Source organism: Echiichthys vipera, assembly GCF_963691815.1.
Source record: "Echiichthys vipera genome assembly, chromosome: X".
NCBI lineage: Eukaryota > Metazoa > Chordata > Actinopteri > Perciformes > Trachinidae > Echiichthys > Echiichthys vipera.
In genome coordinates, this window is record NC_139825.1 from 42,358,283 (window position 1) to 42,376,825 (window position 18,543).

Genomic DNA, 18,543 nt, shown 5'->3' on the forward strand with positions numbered 1-18,543 from the left:
CTGCAAAACAGTTTTTAATGAAAATTTGAAAGGAGTTGTGTTCACTGTTGTTCCTTTATGTGACAAATTTAATAGACATGTTATTTGAGATGTCCCTTGCAGGCAAACTGTGTGCTTTCATGCTTTCTTTTGAACTCAAAGTGACCATGTGCACAGCTGTGAGCACACTGAAATACCCCCCCCCCCACGCACACACACACACACACACACACACACACACATACAATGTCCGCCCTGTCACGGCCATAGCATATTGTAAATTCGGCTTTCCACCGCTTTTCTCAAGCCCTTTTCACAACAATGCTTCTTTTGCTGCTTTTTTACTGTTGAGAATGGATGGGGAGGTGGGGGAGTTCGAATTTTACCAGTATGGCAGCATGCTTTCAGCATGTCCATGAATCTGGACAAGGACAATCAGTGGCTTTAGTGAAGTAGACATTGCCACTTCACAAATCCCAAAAGCTTTGATCTCAGCCAAAAATAATGTCAAAAAGACTTTTTTTGGGGGAATAAATTTACCTTAGATGTCTCTGGCTCTTGCCCACTTTGTTCTATAGGCTTGTATTTTGGGGAAGCTTGGGTGCTTTTATCTAACCTTCTATTGTGCCTTCAGATGAAAGTAAGTGGTGGGGCTACTCAAAAAAAGCCTCTGTTGCCATTTTGGAGTGGCCAGATTGTTTTGACAAGAAGGAAAAACAGTATTTTGTCCATCAATTCATACCATGTTTGGATACTGTCTTCATATTTGTAGCCTCTCAGTGTACTTCCAAGAGTGGGAAAATGACCATTGTACAGCCAATATATTTCTAAAGGTACAGGTGAAGAAAAAGCAGAGCAGATATTTCAGTGATCTCTGATGGGCAACAAAAACCAGAGATTAAGCCAGCTGACAACAAGGAAGTCAATTAGCCTTGCTACAGTAATCACCTTTGAGTGACAGTTAAGACAGCCAGCTACTTGAAAAAGCTATTGAAAAGTAGCAATTTGTAAAATATGACAAGCAATAAAAATAAATGGCCTAATTTAAGCGCCGAGGCCAGATTGAACGCTACACACATCATAAACCTCCAAGAAAGCATCTTAAATTCAGATCGTCAGACATCTTTCCTCTGTCTTTCCTTTTTAAGTACTTTTATGAGTTGGTCACCACCCTGCCTGTGCTGGGCCACTTTTTCACAGCCCAGAAAATATAATTTGGAGGGACAGTGATTTGCAGAGTAAAGATGACTGTAGACAGGGAATTTGTCATCCTATCTATGAGCTGCACTCAAATGCTCAATTATTCTGTTGTGGAGATGGCGTGTTGTTTTTCCAGTAAGAAGCAGGGACAAACAAATTCATAAATCAAATGAGTGGATTACATGTTATGAGCAGTTTAATTCTGTGCTTCTTTTCCCACTTTGAAGGTGTGTGAATAATTCACACTCAAGGATGCTGTAGAAAAGGAACACATCTCCTATGAGTAGATGTAGTGAATGGGTAATATATAGGGGTGGGCAAAATCATGTAAAAAATCGTGATTCCTATCTTCTAAGACTCATAATCGATTCATAACTTCCAAAAATCAATATTTAAAAACTACTTTTCCAGCACACGGTGCTCATGCTGCGGCTTGAGGCAAGTGTTTGGGTGCACTTTGATTTGACAACCTCCAGGGAAGGAGAAGCTGGACATGACTCATCCAATATGCAATGTTTGCAAAAAGAAAATCTGGTACTTCAACAACATTACAAACGCTCACTCTGGTCAAGTGAGCCGTCATTTGCTTCTTCGTAGTCAAACCTGAAGGCTGGATATTTATTGTGCGGCCATATTCTGAAATTTATGGTAAATGCATTGAAACAGCACAGAGGAGCTGACAGGAGGGCTAAAGACTTAACTGCCAATCTGTCTCACTCTGCACTATAAAACTCTACCTGCAGAGAGGAGATGAAGTATTAACTTTACACAAACACACCATGTGAAATGCAGGTCTTCAAATTGCGTCGAAAATATTTTTGTTGTCTGGTTTACAGTTTTCTGAATAAAGCGTTACACAACCAGGCCCCAATACCAAAAAAATATGGAAATAAGATTAATTGCATGATATTCACAGAACGTTTCACTGTGGAATTTGAGAAATGGTCCCTGTACATTGGCATGACGGACACATTTTGGGGGTCAATCCCATGGACTATTAGAACAAATGTCAAATATTCACTCTCAACCCATTATCACAGTCTGAATAGCTCTGAGATCGGGTCGACCACATTTAGATTTTTAATATTTGCTATTGACCAGAGGAGGTAAAACCAGGATAGCCAGGATAATGAAAGGAAAAAAGGAAAGATGAGAGTCACTGTTAATATATCAACAAAATATGTGTGTGATTTTTTTTTTGGTCTACCCTACATTGTTAATAATCACACATTTATAGTTTGATCAGGGCCGCATGGTTTCAAAATGCTGTGATCATGCTGATATAAAGCTACCTTTAAACCACCCTCAAAGAAATATTGGACTAACATTTCATGTTCTTTTATTGTTTATTTATGCAGTAATAGTTTCAGCAAATGATATCCCCCTGTACGGTCTAAGTATAGTCCTCAAAGTCAGTCGGCTACGCTGCAAGGTGTAATTACAATAATAATATGCTGCTGTTTATTTCTTTTTACTCATCCTGTATAGAAAAAAACAGAATATCCTCACCAGAAAACAAAGTTTGAGAGTGTAAGCAGCTAATAACGACCTATTTTTACATTTGTTGTTTTGTCATTTTTTAAGTTAACCAAGTTCCGTCCCTGATGTTGTTTCTTTCTAGACTCATTTTAAGCCAATCCATGATCTTTTCTTTACCCAATCCAAGTGTTTTTGTTCCCTAAACTTTAAGCAGAAATTGGTAACTCTGTATGAAACAAACGTTTTTTTCATATTTGCTGAAACTGTCTCTTTATCCTGACAGAACAATGAGACAGACAATCAGTAAAAGAAAAAAGAAATGTATCTCTTCCTCCATCTTCTGTTCATGTTTGTTCCTAATGGCATCTGATAGATTACACTGCGTCGGACCTACAACCACTAGAGACGAGGAGCTTCTGACGCAGCCTCAATGACTGACTCTGAAGTTTAGTCTGAATTTGCAGCCTGGTCTCACCAAAAGGCGTGTGAATGACACGCTATTTCTCTCAAGCCATCTCGCGTATAATTACAACGCATGTCATGTTTTTTGCGTGTCATTTCACGCCATGTAGTCACAATTGACTTGTATAGTGCAGAGATGGCGTTGTCATTTCACGCACAAATGTCATTGAGGGAAAACCCACGTGTTCGTATTTCTCCGCTACTTTCCGGAGAAATACGAAGTGGTGGAGCTTTCTGTCAGAGGGTTGTTTTTAAATCAATATTTCATGTGAAGGATGGCTGAAATAACGGGCGTGAAATGCCCTAACCCTAACCCCTAACCCTAACCCTAACCCTGGGGAACTACGGGCATTAAATGACACGCGAAAAGCTTAATATGCGTAGACATGCACGCGAAAAGTCATGCAAGTCATGAAAAGTGGCGTGCTATTTATACACCCTCCTATGAGTCCACGTAGGAATTTGAACCAACTGTGCAAACAAACGTGCTGTTGGGATATTGTGACAATTAAAGCAAACATAAAGTTACTGATTTTAGCTTTAAGTAGTTCTGTTTTTGTTTGAGTATTAACCACATGCTAAAAACCTGTTTCACAATGTTAAATATGTTCATATTTGTTGTTTTGGGAATCATTGGCAAACAGCCTAATCTGTCATTTAGGTATGAGGATTTGCAAAAAAAAAAAAGACCACATTCCCAATAACAATGTTGCTCATTAGATTCAGCTTTTAAACTGCAACTTAAAATACTAATAATTCAATTTAATGAAATTTTATTTACAGTGCCAAATCATAGCAAAAGCTATCTCAGGACACTTTACAGAGTAGGTATAGACCACACTCTATGAGTAAAGAAAGAGAAGATGATGAAATCGGTTCATTGTCAATGTAACAGCAATACCTAAGCAATACATAATGTATGCCTACATAGACGTACGATTTAAATAAAAATAATATTCAGCCAGGCTTTTTTTGGACAGAGTCCTCATCGTTGTGAATGATCGAGAGAGACCTATAAATTAGCTCCTCAGGGCTCAGACTCCTTCGACACGGCTAGTTGTGCTGCCACCCTGTAAGAGCAGAGGCAACACAAACCTCAGCCTCACTTTGTTACACTTACTCAGCGGAGGATTCATACAGGTGTGTTTTAAATGGAAAGTAATCCATAGTGTCCTCGTGGATACACTGGGCACCAGAGGAAAACAAAACCAAATTAACTGCCAGTGTTTTACTAGCCACTAGCTTCACAGTAAATGTAGTGATACCAAGAAGCCTATCATTATAAATGCTCCAGCTGCATGATCAATGAATGGAAACAGGGTCAAAAATTGGCAGTCCGTCTCCTTGTTTTAAAAGTGATTTTTTGTTTTAAAGTAATTTTTTATAGTTTTGAATTTAAGAATGAAATAATCTTCTGTATTTTCCATTTGGGGGGTGATTACAGAATGCAATTGTAATGCCTATAAGTTACCTACCTTTGTTTTTAAAGCTTAGAAAAATACATCAGTGTATATATTTTCGGTATATTTTTTTCTAAATGATGGTGTCATATAAGACTGTTCAGAATGGGCTTATTTGTGCATGACACAATAATAAAAAAATCTAATTCAATATAAATGTCTCCATATAGCTTAAACAAGAGTTTTTTGCATGTCGTTTTTACATCCCTGAGTGATGAAAATGACCTGTAAGTCACTGTAAGGCACTGAAAGTGCCAAATCTGGCATTAATCTTTAGAAAAGTATTGGGAGCTGGTCTCTTAATAGGGCTTAAGAGTTTCAAATAGCTATTAGTTAAACTATGCTTGTGGGTTAAGAAGAGATTTATGTTTAAATAAATAATAAAGGCTTCTTCTTAATTGACTTGTCCTGCAGCCAATATGACATATATTAACTGACCTTATAGTCTTCTTCATAAATCAGTGAGCCTGATAATTTTACATTTAGATCACTTGGAGCTGAACTAATCAGTAATCTCATTCCAAAGTGGATTGGTTGCAGTTTTGCAGCGAGCAGGTCTGTGCTCGTGTCCGCACCGCTGCTCTCTGTGACTTGAGAATAAGCAGAATTTTATAGAGCAAGGTTAATTAAGGTTAATTAATCCAATTTGGAGAATATGTATAGATAAAAACTGAAACCGACCTGATGCCATATATTAAATTACTGTTGTTTGTTAAAAGCACATTTATGTGGAAAATCTGAATTAGGAGCTCAAGGGATGTCCCGACATACACCTGTTTAAAAATACGTGTAAAGAATGATCTTCAAAATAATTCAGTATAACAAAGTGTTTGACTATCACCAGGTGCTTACTGTTTATTTATTTTCCTATTAAGTCTTGCTTTCCTTCATGGGGTAAAATGATATATGTTCATATATGGTATATTTTATAGTATATAGTGTATTAATTAACATACATTATACATCAAATGTAATTTATATTACATTACATTAGATTGTATATATACTGGCAAACTTCCAGTCATATACAGAGCTATGCAGAAGAGGAATTCACTCCCCCAAAGTATCACACAATCAAACTGCGAATCTAGATTTTAAATTTTACTGAAGCAGCACTTTTAATATATACTCCATAAACAAAATCAATGAAAATCAAACATCAAAGAAATCAAACAGTTTTTGATTTTTCCTTGTAATTAAGCTGCATGGAGAATGTCTGAATATTATGTTTATGTAAATGTCTTAGTCTTGGTCCTGTTATTTTGTAATGTTATATTATTTGTAATGTTGTGTAATAAGTAAACTGTCGCACTGTCACAAATGTAAAGTTGTTGTGGACCCCAGGATGAATTCTGCTAAGTAGCTAACGAGGATGCTAATAAACTAAACTAAGCTAAACTAAATTATTTATGATTATTTTTTGGACTATTTAAACATATGCTATTTTAATACTACTGTCACTACAACTACTAGCCTACTAACGGATTTATGTTCCCCTGCTATTACTTTCTGTCTGGACAGAATTATATTAAATTGCTCAACAGCTTTTCTCAGATTAAAGTAGTTCCAATAAGAAACCCACCCCCTCCCATCAGTGCAGGCATGAAGCTTCATGTGATGTGTGAATTACATTTACTGAGCGCTACCAGATATACACCATTAAGGCAGCGAATCATTAGATGGGACCTGCTGTTGTTTCTGTCAATTGTCAAATGGAAATGTGTTCAGTTTAACAGTACTTCTGGTGTCAAAACCACACCAGTAATAGCTTTGAATTGTTCAGTGGTGGTGGGCATGATGAATGGCAGGTAACCTGATTACCACCAGAGCTATTAAAATCCCTCATGTGTGACCTGCCATAGCAACCCTCTCTGCTTAGCGGCAGGGCTGCAGATTGCTGTTTGGATCATATTAGTGAGTATGTGTCACCATTGATTTGAAATGTTTTTTTTCCTTCATAATGCATTTAGCTTATGCAAGGCTTCCATTCATTATTTGGAAAATACAATTACTAGAGAAGGGTACAGTAATAGTCCTGATACTTTTCATTTTCTTACTCTCTCAGCTGTGTCAGGTAAAGCTGTATACGTGCAGCCTGATGCTCAACATGCCTTACTTAAAATGAACTGGAAAAGAAATTAAAGCACACACATAATATTAAAGAAACCGGCATTGATGGTAACAAAGCAGGTGCTCCTAATACCTTGTGATCACACTTCCACACATTTGCATTTGTTTCTTTTCAAATATCAGACAGCATTGTCAACTTGTTACACCCTATTTCCATCATTAGTCTGACATTGACTCCACTCTAAACAATTTCTCTGGGGAATGGGATTGTAATTTCCCCTAACCAATCACTAGAGACCAAAGTATCTGCCTGAATCGAACGTCATTTTTAGTTGACACTTATGAGTATCAATGCTAACATACATTTTTTTTCCCCCATGGTTTTAAAGGGTAACTCTGCTGATTTTCAACCAGCTTTGTGTCATTGCGGTGTAGGCATATTAGGACTGGGCTTTGCCTACAACCTCACAATACAATATGTATCACAGTACAGAGGCCACGATACGTCTCGCAATACACATTGATTTTGAATAATGACCATGTCCTACACCAAATTTACAGCTGTTCAAATCTGTGTAATAGCAATTGCACAACTTAAAACAATTACAACACGGGCCCACTCAGATTAAGCATGAACTCCTCCAATCAGCATGACTTCTTTGAACATACGATTTAATCAATGATGTCAAAATAAATCAAAATAAATGCACGTAAATGGAACGTGATATAATCGGGAATATTATTTAGCCGCGGCTTTACTTGCACATTTTTCTCAAACCTCCTTGTAGAAGATATGTTTAAAAAACCTCAGACTCATTATTTTTTTAGCATTCATTCATTCTACCTGGTAGTGCATCTTTTGATAAGATTTTCAACTTAACTTGTTAACCATCAACTGTTGTCTTCTTGCAGCAAAAGCCCCTATAGGGACCCTTTTATTTACTTCTCTCTGATACTTTTGGCACCATAACAATGAGTCTTGGATATCCACAACATACACAGTTGGACAATGGGGTGATTTGGCCTCAGGCACACCCAAAGGCTGTATACCACCCAAAGAAATTCACTCTTGAATATGTTCCTTACACTAGCATAGCTACAGAGAGGATCCTGGTGTTGCTGTATTTGTATAGAATTTGTGTATGGAGGTGGCGCAGTGTTCAGTGGTTTGCTGTGCTGTGCTGCCTCACACACAGTGAGGGTTTGAACCTTGGCCCTTGGAGTTGACAAGAACTGTATTTGTCAGGTTTAAGTCTCAGTTTATTCCCACAATCTAAAAAATATAGGCCAGGAACTTTCCGGTGCTGTGTGAGTATGCGGTGTGTTTATCTGTGTGAGCTCTATAATAAACTGGCATCCTGTGGTGTTTCCCGGCCGGCTGCATGCTGATGTAGGCTCCATGGGCTTTGACCTTGAATGGGAGTAAGAAGCAAGAAAAACGGGAGAGAAAAACAATAATTTGTTTACAACAGCAATTCCATGTGTTCAAGGGTCAAATGTATTAGCCTGACTGGTGGGGATAATTTACTTACTGCCCCTTTTTATTTTTCAGACTTGGAAAACTTCAAGACTCACAGAAGAAGCTCTGTATCAGTCCGCGAAGGTCAAGGTGTTGTTCTGCTGTGCGGCCCTCCACCACATTCTGGAGGTAATGATACATTCTCATGTTTAACAACGCAGTTGGCAGGAACATACTGAGCTTTAAAGTGGCTGGCTGATAGAAAAACAAAAAGTGAATGAGATTATAATGTTTGAAATGTTTTCAAGTTTTCAATGTTTTCAATGTTTTGACCCGACCCCGGATAAGCGGATGAAGATGAGATGAGATGAGATGAGATGTTTTCAAATGGGTATTCAAAGTCTGAAGCCCTCATCATTTAGTTGGGCTGGTGCTGCTGTAAAGGTCCCAGAACAGTCCCCAGAAAAAAAATGTTGCCATACTTTGTGTGACAAATGTAGATATGAAACATGTTTGGCACATGTTTACATTTGTAGGAGACACAGGGATTTTAACTGACTTTAATGATCCACATATATATATATATAAACTATTCAAAGAAAGTGCACTGGAAGTCAGGTGACAACTTCGCTTAGGAAGGAGGTTTGTGTCCTATTCCGTGAGAAAGTGAAACTTGGTATATTTGTTTTTTTGATGACTAAACCTAAGTAATACTGTTGATGTTTGATTTCACAATGTAAACTGACCTGTTTACCTGTGACCATGGAGTAATAAAAAGTGTTTCAAAAATGTTATCTTAATGTATCTGTGGTTTGCAGAAACTTACAATGCCAACATTTTATTCTGGCGACTGGGTTGAAGGTCCTGCTGTAACATTAACACCTTTGGTATGGTTTGGTAATCAACGCCTCATACAGTGCTATGAGGGACAGATTGCCAGGTGATTCTTGCACTGCAAAGGTGTGATCAGTTATGGTCAAGCCATGGGAATCTTAACAGCCTCGCTGTCAAGGGCAGCTGGTTCTGCTTTGATTAGAGACTTTTCTGCCTTATTTCAATGTCAACTGAATAGAACTATTATGCAATCTGTACTTTTTATTGTTTGCTCTCAAGCTAATGGCAAGCAATGCCCTGGACGAATTATGTAAGGTATGATAAGATACTTATAATATGCTAATTTTCTTTCTTGCCTAGAGTAAGATCAGAAGATCAGTAATCTGGTATCTGTACAAAATACTAAGAGAGAACCATGATTCATTTGGTTTAGCATGGTTTATTGGCAAATGTCTTCATATTTTCTGTTAATTGCAGCAGATGTGTCTTTTCCTAGCTTCTTCTCTTCTCTTAATGGAACTGCTAAATGCAACAGCTGCTTGGATTAAATTCCCCCAATTGACAGCCACCTAACAGATATCACTGATTCATTCGCTGGCCCGCTGTGGTGGAAATGCTGCTTGCCTGGAATTGATTGTAATTGTTTGGGGCTTGTGTCCTCTTGGGGTTTTACCTGGTGAAAGCTTGGCAAGCTTGGTAGCAATCTGGAATTTGAGATTTATTTGCAAGTAGTCTGGTTGAAATGCCAGCATGTGATTGTTCTATATACTTTGAACACTGACTCTTTTCACATATGCCAATTTGTGCTGAAGTAATCCAATTAAGGTTTAGTTTTTAAGACCAATGGGAAATAATTTTAACATGTCAGGCATCTTCAGGCACATGAAAAGCCCCCTCAAGACACTTGTCTCCTCACTAATATACAGAGCCAATACAAGCTGTCAATTAGAAGTTCATTTAAGTGAGTTACGTCTCTCATCTGTAATGGAAGCTACTGTCACTGTGTCATCCAGCTGGATAAACTATCAAGTCACTTGGTTGTTATCATGGTCCTTCTTGCATTAAGATGCAGTAAACAGTGTTTCAATGTGTCCTCAATTTCCCCTGGCTCATCTTGCCCCAAAACGCTTACATGACATGTTTAGATGTTGTTTAAAATTAGGTTTCCAGCATGTTTGATTCCATGTTATAGACCAAGACGTCCTTCCCAAAAAACAGCCGCAAAGTCCACTCAGGGAGGACGGTCAGGGTGGGTGAATGAGACCCAGAACACCACTGTTGATGTCCCATGTAATAATAAAAGTCAACATTGACTTTTTTAAAGTTAACCAACTTTGTTATAGATGTAAGTCTGTGACCTTTTTACGTTTCTTATTACTTCTGTGACTCATTTTAAGCCAATCCATAAACTTTTCCTGACCGTTACCAATTATTTGATATAGATAGATTATATTTAAAGTTAAGTAACTAAATTTCACATCATTAACTACGTGATTAAAACTGCAGTCGTTTCAAAACGTTTAATTTTTTAAAAGGGCACTTTGTGGCCGTTTCACAACATTAAATAGAACGGTCATTTATGCCGTTTTGGAAGTTATTCGCAATCAACCCTGTCTGTCAGTTAACTATAGGTAGGTCATGCTGTACTGTAAACCATCACAAAATAATATATTCAGCTGCAGTTACATTTTTTCATTCACTCAACAGTGTGAAGGAAATAGAAAACAACTAATACCAAATCAAGATTCATTAGGCTTCCCCACAAATCTTAGCCAGGCTTTTGGCACTTAACACATGCACACACAAATACAAGTTCAGCCAAGCTACTGTTTGAAGCAACAGAGTATACAAACTGGCAACAATAAAAAGCAATCAATCTTCAGGCAAAGACCTAAGTGTTTTGCCAGTTCTGGTTTTCTTTGTTGACCAGATAAGTTGCTTCAGTTACATTGAGAATGGCACTTGCGTCTGCTTGTAACAGGGAATACAGCCGGCAATCTGGCAACATAGATTTGTTTCTTCCACGTTCAGTAATACTGAAACCAAAGTGATTGCCTTGAAATTTAGGTCAGGACATCCATCGACAACCAAGTTCTGCCATTAGTCAGCAAATTCAGATTTAATTGTATGTCTTGGATTCATTTAAATTGAATTGGCTTGGAAGGGAAATAATTGGCAATGTGTCTTCTTGAACTGAATTATACTTGGTGATAACTCTTTTTTGTGTCTGGTTGTAGATAGCAGGATACAACCAATAACGACCAATAAGTGTTACAAATATATCGTTGGTGATAAGTCATTCCACCTGATCATATACAGTATGTCTCATGTACTTTTAGTGCTGGTTTGACATTGGATGATTTAATTTCCTTTTTTTCTTTTAAAAACTTTTGATTTTTGTAGTTGCAGTTGTAATTATAAAATGACTGTGTTCCTTTATTACACACTTCGTTGAACACACACACTATAGTGTATGTTGAGTCCTGTCTCGCTGCTGTAAATACTCAGGAATGTACTAAATAAGTATGAATCCGTTGCTGCAGATAATCCCTAGTAAATGCACTATTTCCTTCTGTTTGAGTAACATTTGCGAAAAATGACCCCATCTCACAAAAATAGAAAAGTTCCCATATAATACAACTGCATTCTCAATTGCATTTCATTACGCGTTGTGAATTGGTCCCTGTTTAATATTTGGTTAACATTGAATTAATACAAAAATACTTCGTTACTTAGTAGTAGTAGTAGTAGTTCTTGGTTACAGGTTTATTTTCCTTTTTATTGACATCTTCTGTAGGAACTAATGGACTTGGGACTGCGAGCAACAGCCGGAGTAGGGAAGAAAAAAAAGCATGCTGTTGGTTTGCTCTTTTCATTTGATTTGTTGAGAATAGCATAACATCAATATTATTTAGCTACAAAGTATTTACACATATTTTGTTGCCTTTTTTTAATGCATTTTGTACAAGATACACACCGATATATTTTTCCTGTTTATCCATTACCATAAAATAGGAAAATCATCTATTAGCCTCTTTTTGAATTGTCACTGCATTTACTTCATTGGTCTTCATTGCAATTTGGGTCAGTTACACCAGTTTGTTCATGATAGAAATGAGGACTTTTCAAATCATTCTGGACTTTATTGACATTAGATTATAATTTTTCTAATTGATGCAAATTTTCATTTTGTACAGAAATACATTAATGTGTTTTAAGAGTAGGGTAAGGGAACACCCTTGAAGTTGAACTTTACAGCTTTTATGATCAGAACAATTTAGTGTATTGGTCAGTAGTCATGGGCTGGTGGTTTTCTCATGCTTTACCAGGGGCAAGAATTCCCGAAGCAGATCAGTCATCATCTCAGTTGTTTTATTATTGTATTGCAAATCCATTTGGCCTGTCAAAAGATAGACAAGGGTGTATTCATATAAAACACTGAAGCAAGATGACTAATGAGGCATAGGTCAACAACAACACATGTGTGGTGGTGATAATGGGACACAATTTAATATTCAAGGAATGTATTCTTCTAGAAAATTTGACCTGGGGAGAAGAAAATAAAAATCGAAAGCTTGTTAATGTTAATTGCTTGGAATGTTGTTAAATTTGTTTATGTAGGTGACACTCTCCTGATTAGGGTTGTGGCCGTTACATGGTCCTATTTTTGATCCAATTTCCCTGCTTCTGTAGAAAGATAATTTTGTGTTTCATGTTGCATCAGGTTGCTTTGAGTATGTTTAATATAGCATAGTAACCCTTCGCCTAACCCTGAATACCCAACTATACTTGAGAAAATAAAAACCTGGGAAGAAATGGTGATACATATGCAGTGCTTGCAGTTCTCCATTACATGCTTAGACTTGGAGAAAAAACTTTCACAATGATTGATTTGATTTCATTTTATTATTGTGTCATGCTTAATAAATATGCCCAACCCACATGGGCTTAAATACATTTTTAAACAGACAAGAAGTCAGACAAGAAACCAAAAATAGATGCTTAACAATTCTAATACCAATACTAACAAAATAAACCACCCTGGTGTTTCTTCCAGGCTTTTGCAACAAAAGAGGCAAACTTATGAACATTGAAAGTGAACACCCATCCCATCCTGTCATCATCAGTACTCCAAAACTTTCCAGAATTTTGAACAAACATTTAATTATAAACACTAAAAAAAGAGATTAATTTGATTTTCTACCTCTCCTAAGTCACAAAGTTCACAAAGTCTGTTTTCATAAAAGTGTTTATCCATCTACAGTCATATTTCATGACATCTGTTTGACATAGAGGAGATGTATCTGAGTGTGGCAGCTGTGGCCTGACAGCCGATAACAAGACAATGATGACTGCCAGGCCACCTTCCCTCTCTCACAAGGACCTCATTGCATTTTAATCAAATGATGCACGTGGGTGGCACATTCAGGGGAAATCTCTGCACATCCCTATTCAGCACCATATGTTTACATACTTTCCCATAGTGGTGGAACCCTAGGTGTAAGCCCAAGGCTCTGGAGGGTCTCCACCTGCCACAGGGGACTCTCAGAGGACACATTATGCATAGCAGACAGCTGTCCTGTCCGCTGTATGCAGTGTCGGCTCGTCCATGCAGAAAGACGTGTTCGGACAGAAGAAAGAGCATGGGGAATGGGTGTGGATGGTGCTGCTATGGGGATAGCATACATCTCGATGAGTGTGCATGAGTGTATGTTCAGTGGATGTGTGCATGTGTATCTTTTGGTAAGTTAGGCTATATGTGTCACTGTGTGCATAGATTAACCAAAACAATATTATCAAAATTATGAACCAGACCATAAATTAAACCAACGCATTGGCCTCTAGCTTCACAGTGGTAAACTGGTAGTGTCCTAAATGGAGTGTATTATGCATGTGTCTCCTTCCACCTCACTGTTCTGTAGCTACAACAATGTGAAGCTACTCTGTGATGAATTGAAATGTGGATAAAGTTATAGAAGAATAAATATCGTATTTTTTTTATTACACAAAGATGATTAAATATTATGAAATTAAAATGTTAAATGTTAAATTAATCTTATGATTTCCATGCTTTATGATGACTTCATCTAATATAATTGCATATATCAAAAATATTCAAATTGGTTTTGGTAGATGAGTTTATCCATTATTAGGGCTGGAACCGAATATGTGGCTCTATTTAAGCTTAATGTGAGAAACTTTTTTGCATTTTGCTTTAATTTACTGTTTGGTTTCTCTCCTTTGATCTCTGATCTCTCTTACACACACACACATACAGACACACACATAGTGCACAGCAGCCCCTAACTTTCTGCTTTAACTACCAATATTAGCTGCTTTGTTTTAACAATGTTAAGGCCTTTACACACCAGGCAGCCTTGTATCGCATGTGATTAATCTACACCTCAATATATATTTTTTAAAAACGGTTGTTTTTGTCATAAGTACTTTCACCCAGAACACAAATACACAAATATTATGTGCCGATAAAGCAACATCATTTTTGTGAGGTCAATTTTTCTGGGCATGGCACCGCAAATTAAGGCATCAACCAGCAACAAGGACGCTCCGTCGCCCAAATCCAGTGAACACTGGCACTGGCTGGCTCCTTCCAAGTCATGCTGCTTCATTGACTAGGCCAAGCAATGTTTTGACATCTGCTTCCATCATGTTTACAAAGCATCCCCCGTGCATTAGGGTGATTGTCCCCCTCCCTCTCCCCCCGCGGCCCAGGACCCTTTGTACTGACATTACTTGAAATGATCAGGGCCACAGCGCGAATGCGTCTTGCTTATATGTCATTACCCTTTGAGATTTAGTTTTGTAGTTTTCTGCTCTCTATTCTATTCTATCTATACACCCAAATATTTGATTTCAATCTCAAGACACGTTACAGAGTAGGTATAGACCACACTTTATGATTTATTTATGATTTACATAGACCCAACAATTCCTCCATAGAGTACGGTGGCAACGTAAACCTTCCCTATAACAGGCAGGAACGTCAGACAGACCCAGCTCTGTGGAGGACGGACATCTGTCTGCACCGGTTGGGGAGGAAGAAAAGGAGAGAGAAAGAGAGAAAATATGGGCAGATGTACAGAGAGAGACAAAGACAGACAGACAGACACACTTCCAGAGATGCAAGCAACCACAAAATTAACAGTAACTATAGTGATAGCTAAAGCAATGTGAATATGACTTACAAGTTATGGAGGTTAATACAGCAGAACAGCAAGAAACAGGCACCATTTATCTCTGACAGTGGAGGTATGCTTTGTTGAGCAAAGTATCCCTTTAGGTATCAAAACAAAAATATTTAGTTATAAACTTGAAAAAGGAATCATAACTAAAGATTAAACTTTTGAAATAAAGAATGAAGGTGCTAGTGTTGCATGGTAAACCCATACTAGAAAGTATAGTATGCATGCCGGTAGTAACTGTAACTGTGGTCTAAGAGCCATGAATACATGAATTAAGAAGGCTATCTAAAGTCTGACCAACAGTTAGCTCAAAGACAAAGTCAAATTCAATCTTTGTGAACTGGCCCTTTATTCAGCTTTTTCCTTGAGTCTTAATTTAGAAATACTCTTTTTAAATTTCTTGGCGGCACCTAGGGCAATTAGCTTTAATTGCAAATGGGTTTTTGGATCTTACTCTCATTTTCACTTGTTTTTGAAATTCCATTACCTGTCTATACTTTGTTTTTTCTTTGACCGTAAGTGTTAACTCGCAACACTAGAAGAACCATAGCATAGGCTGCTTCACACAAGTTGAAGAGCAAGTCTGTTGTGTTAGCTTATCCCACCTATACCTTCTCTGGTATACCAATTACCATTAACTGTGCACCAAAGGATTTTTCTTAGGAACGTCCCAACATACACCAAGTTCATAATACTGCAAATGCAAGGGTTTTCATCAGTGGGCCATGGCTCAGTCACCATTGTGTTTGCTCATTCGGCAGTATATAGTTATAGAAACAGAAATGTATTTAGTTCAGTGGGGCTGCTGGTCTTTTAAGGAGCGGAAGCTCATTTTTCCGGCCTATATCATAAATGTGTTTGTTTATTTATATGTAAATTCTACTCTTCGTTCCTTTTCAAGAAAATGATCTGTGACCTTGTCGTACCAACAAGGCGTCTTTTCCATGGACTTGACCAGTGTCCTCTCAATAGCCAGCAGAGCTAGGCTGCTTAAAAGACCAGCAGCCCAGCTGGAGCTGCTGCGCCAGGCTACTGTGACTGTTACTGTGTAACAGAGTCGCCAAACACAACGCTTTTTGTTTTTTAACATAGACAAAGTCGCTGGGGATTGGTAAAGTCTCTGGATCAGTTCAGAACAAGGCAATGAAAAACTTGGAAAATGTTCCGGTACATATTTTCATCACTTTTGACATTTTAGGGGAAGCTGAACTTTTCTTGCAGTCTTAGAGCAATCACCACTGATTTAGATGAAAATCAAGGTGCCTTGAAGTGTGCTCGAGTTGTCTACAGCTGTGAAAAGTCCATTTGAACCACCATCAGATGTGGTACTACAACTTGGTTTTCTGATAATCAGAGTTCAATGGATGTTTATTTAATCTACCTTTCTAATTGTTTAACCTTTGCCACACGCACAAACACACACAAAGAGAGAACAAGGCGACAAGGAATATTTGTTGTTAGCAACAATATTCTTAAACCACTTAGACATCTATCAAATTGTCACTTTTAATGTTATACACAAGATGTAAAAGCTCCTGTTAAAGTCACTGTGAAATTAAAGTAACATTACAAACCTCTCCACAAACTATGAGGAAGGACATGTTTACTTCACTGGTATTTGTTGATGATACTGTACATGACTCATATTTCTCCTTTTTTTTCATCAGGGATTATTCTGCTCTTAATCTGATTAGCAGATGACACATTTCACAATCTCCGTGAGTAATCTCCTTTTACAATCCCACATTCAGTCATATTTCCCCCTCTTCATCTGTCTGGGGTAGTCAGCTCACCAGAATTATATCACATGTCACTGTCACACTATCCGAGCCAAATTCACACAGCCTTTTCTCCAAACCTTTACAGTTTTGATGTAATGTGGCTCAGTTATTTTACAGTGAAGAGAAACGTCAGTGACAAGCAGCCGGCAACATGACAGCAGCATGAAATGGGATAAAGTGTATTTTCAGTCAGTGACACTGACTTGATTGGAGTTTCTAATCACGTCTGAAAAGGTCACAGAGGAGTGTGAGTGCAGTGAGCGCACATTTCCCAGAAGACATTTGAGAATGACATGCCTCCTAAATCTCTTCTTAAGCTCCTTAAAGTTTACAGTACACATAGATGTTGTCATTGTTGCATTTAGAGTGTATATTTGTGTGGGGTTTGAAAGTCCAAAAGAGAGGCAAAGGATGTAGAGCACACTGTGGGATCCACTTTGTGTGCAGGCCTACAGTACGTGTAAAGAACTAATTTCAGACATTCACGTTTCTTTTTCCTTATGGGTGGCAGTGTGTAAGCACCTCCATCCACTCTGCTAGGCTGCAGTCACACGTCATGTCCTTGTCCCAGGTGCCGCTACATAGACACAAATCCCTCGGTGCCTGTGGGGATATCATCCCAGAAGAAATGCGCTGTCACCTGCTGTGCAAGGGGAAAATAACAATTGTTGAAAACATGACAGCTCCGACCGCAGCACCTAGCTTGCTTAGCAGAGCACTGGACTGCAATTTTAAGTTGAATCCATAACACCTCATAGCTGGCTTACCTGAACAGCTATGTTACTATATCTACTGGTGCAAAGAGTTCAGTTCAGTGTTCAGATTGTTCACTACTTTAAATTGTGTGAGCTTTGCACTCAACCAAGCAGGTTTACTTAAATTCTGTATTCTTGATATTTTGGTTTATCCTCTTGTTTTCCTGTTGCATAACATATGCAATGTGAAAAGCATCCAATTGCTCATATCCGGTGCAGGTATCTGATTAATCTTTCCCTGAAAAAAATCCGGTCTTGTCCAAATAACAGTCCAAAACCAGTATAGCCCAATTATAAAAAAAATGGGAAAGCAGCGAAATTTCCCAATTGAGAAGCTAAAACTTGTTGACAATAAATGTGTTACATATCAGTTCTCAGCCTATCATTGGAGTTCATCAGAGTTTCATTGGCATGTGTCACGCCTATAAATATAAGCATTTTGAGGTTATTTAAAGAAAGAAAAAGCTGATGTCACTTGAGTCAGTGTCAGTAGGGTCTGAAGACTAATTATTTAAAACATGTCAAAAATCTGAGGGAGTTAGAAAGAAGTGTTCTCATCAGATCTCCTTAGTCTGCTCCTCTTCTCTGATTGAGGCCAGCTGCTCGAGGCTACATAAGCTGCCACTAGCAGAAAACGCCAGAATTTCTGACCGAACTGACGGTGGTCAAGTTACATTGTGAGTAATGCAGGCACCAGGGGAATATGTGCTATAAAAAAGACAATATATCTGGTCCTGCTGCATGGATTTTGATACTTAATAGAAGGAGTACTCTTTTAAAAAGCTAATGACATATTTTTAATTGTGAATCTCAAAGTATTAAAGTGTATTTTTCCTCTTGATAAAATAGGGTAATTGGTTT

The 18,543-nt window shown here is 37.9% G+C and overlaps 1 protein-coding gene across 1 annotated transcript in view; it reads left to right on the forward strand.

Annotated features, from left to right (window-relative positions):
• cntn4 (contactin 4) overlaps window positions 1-18,543 on the forward strand; it is a gene marked incomplete at both ends in the record, with an annotated part of 169,059 nt that overhangs the window by 64,403 nt on the left and 86,113 nt on the right. Inside the window, one exon of the mRNA XM_083939368.1 lies at window positions 8,203-8,298. Coding sequence (XP_083795494.1) covers window positions 8,203-8,298 — 96 coding nt within the window. The remainder of the gene's footprint in view (window positions 1-8,202; window positions 8,299-18,543) is intronic.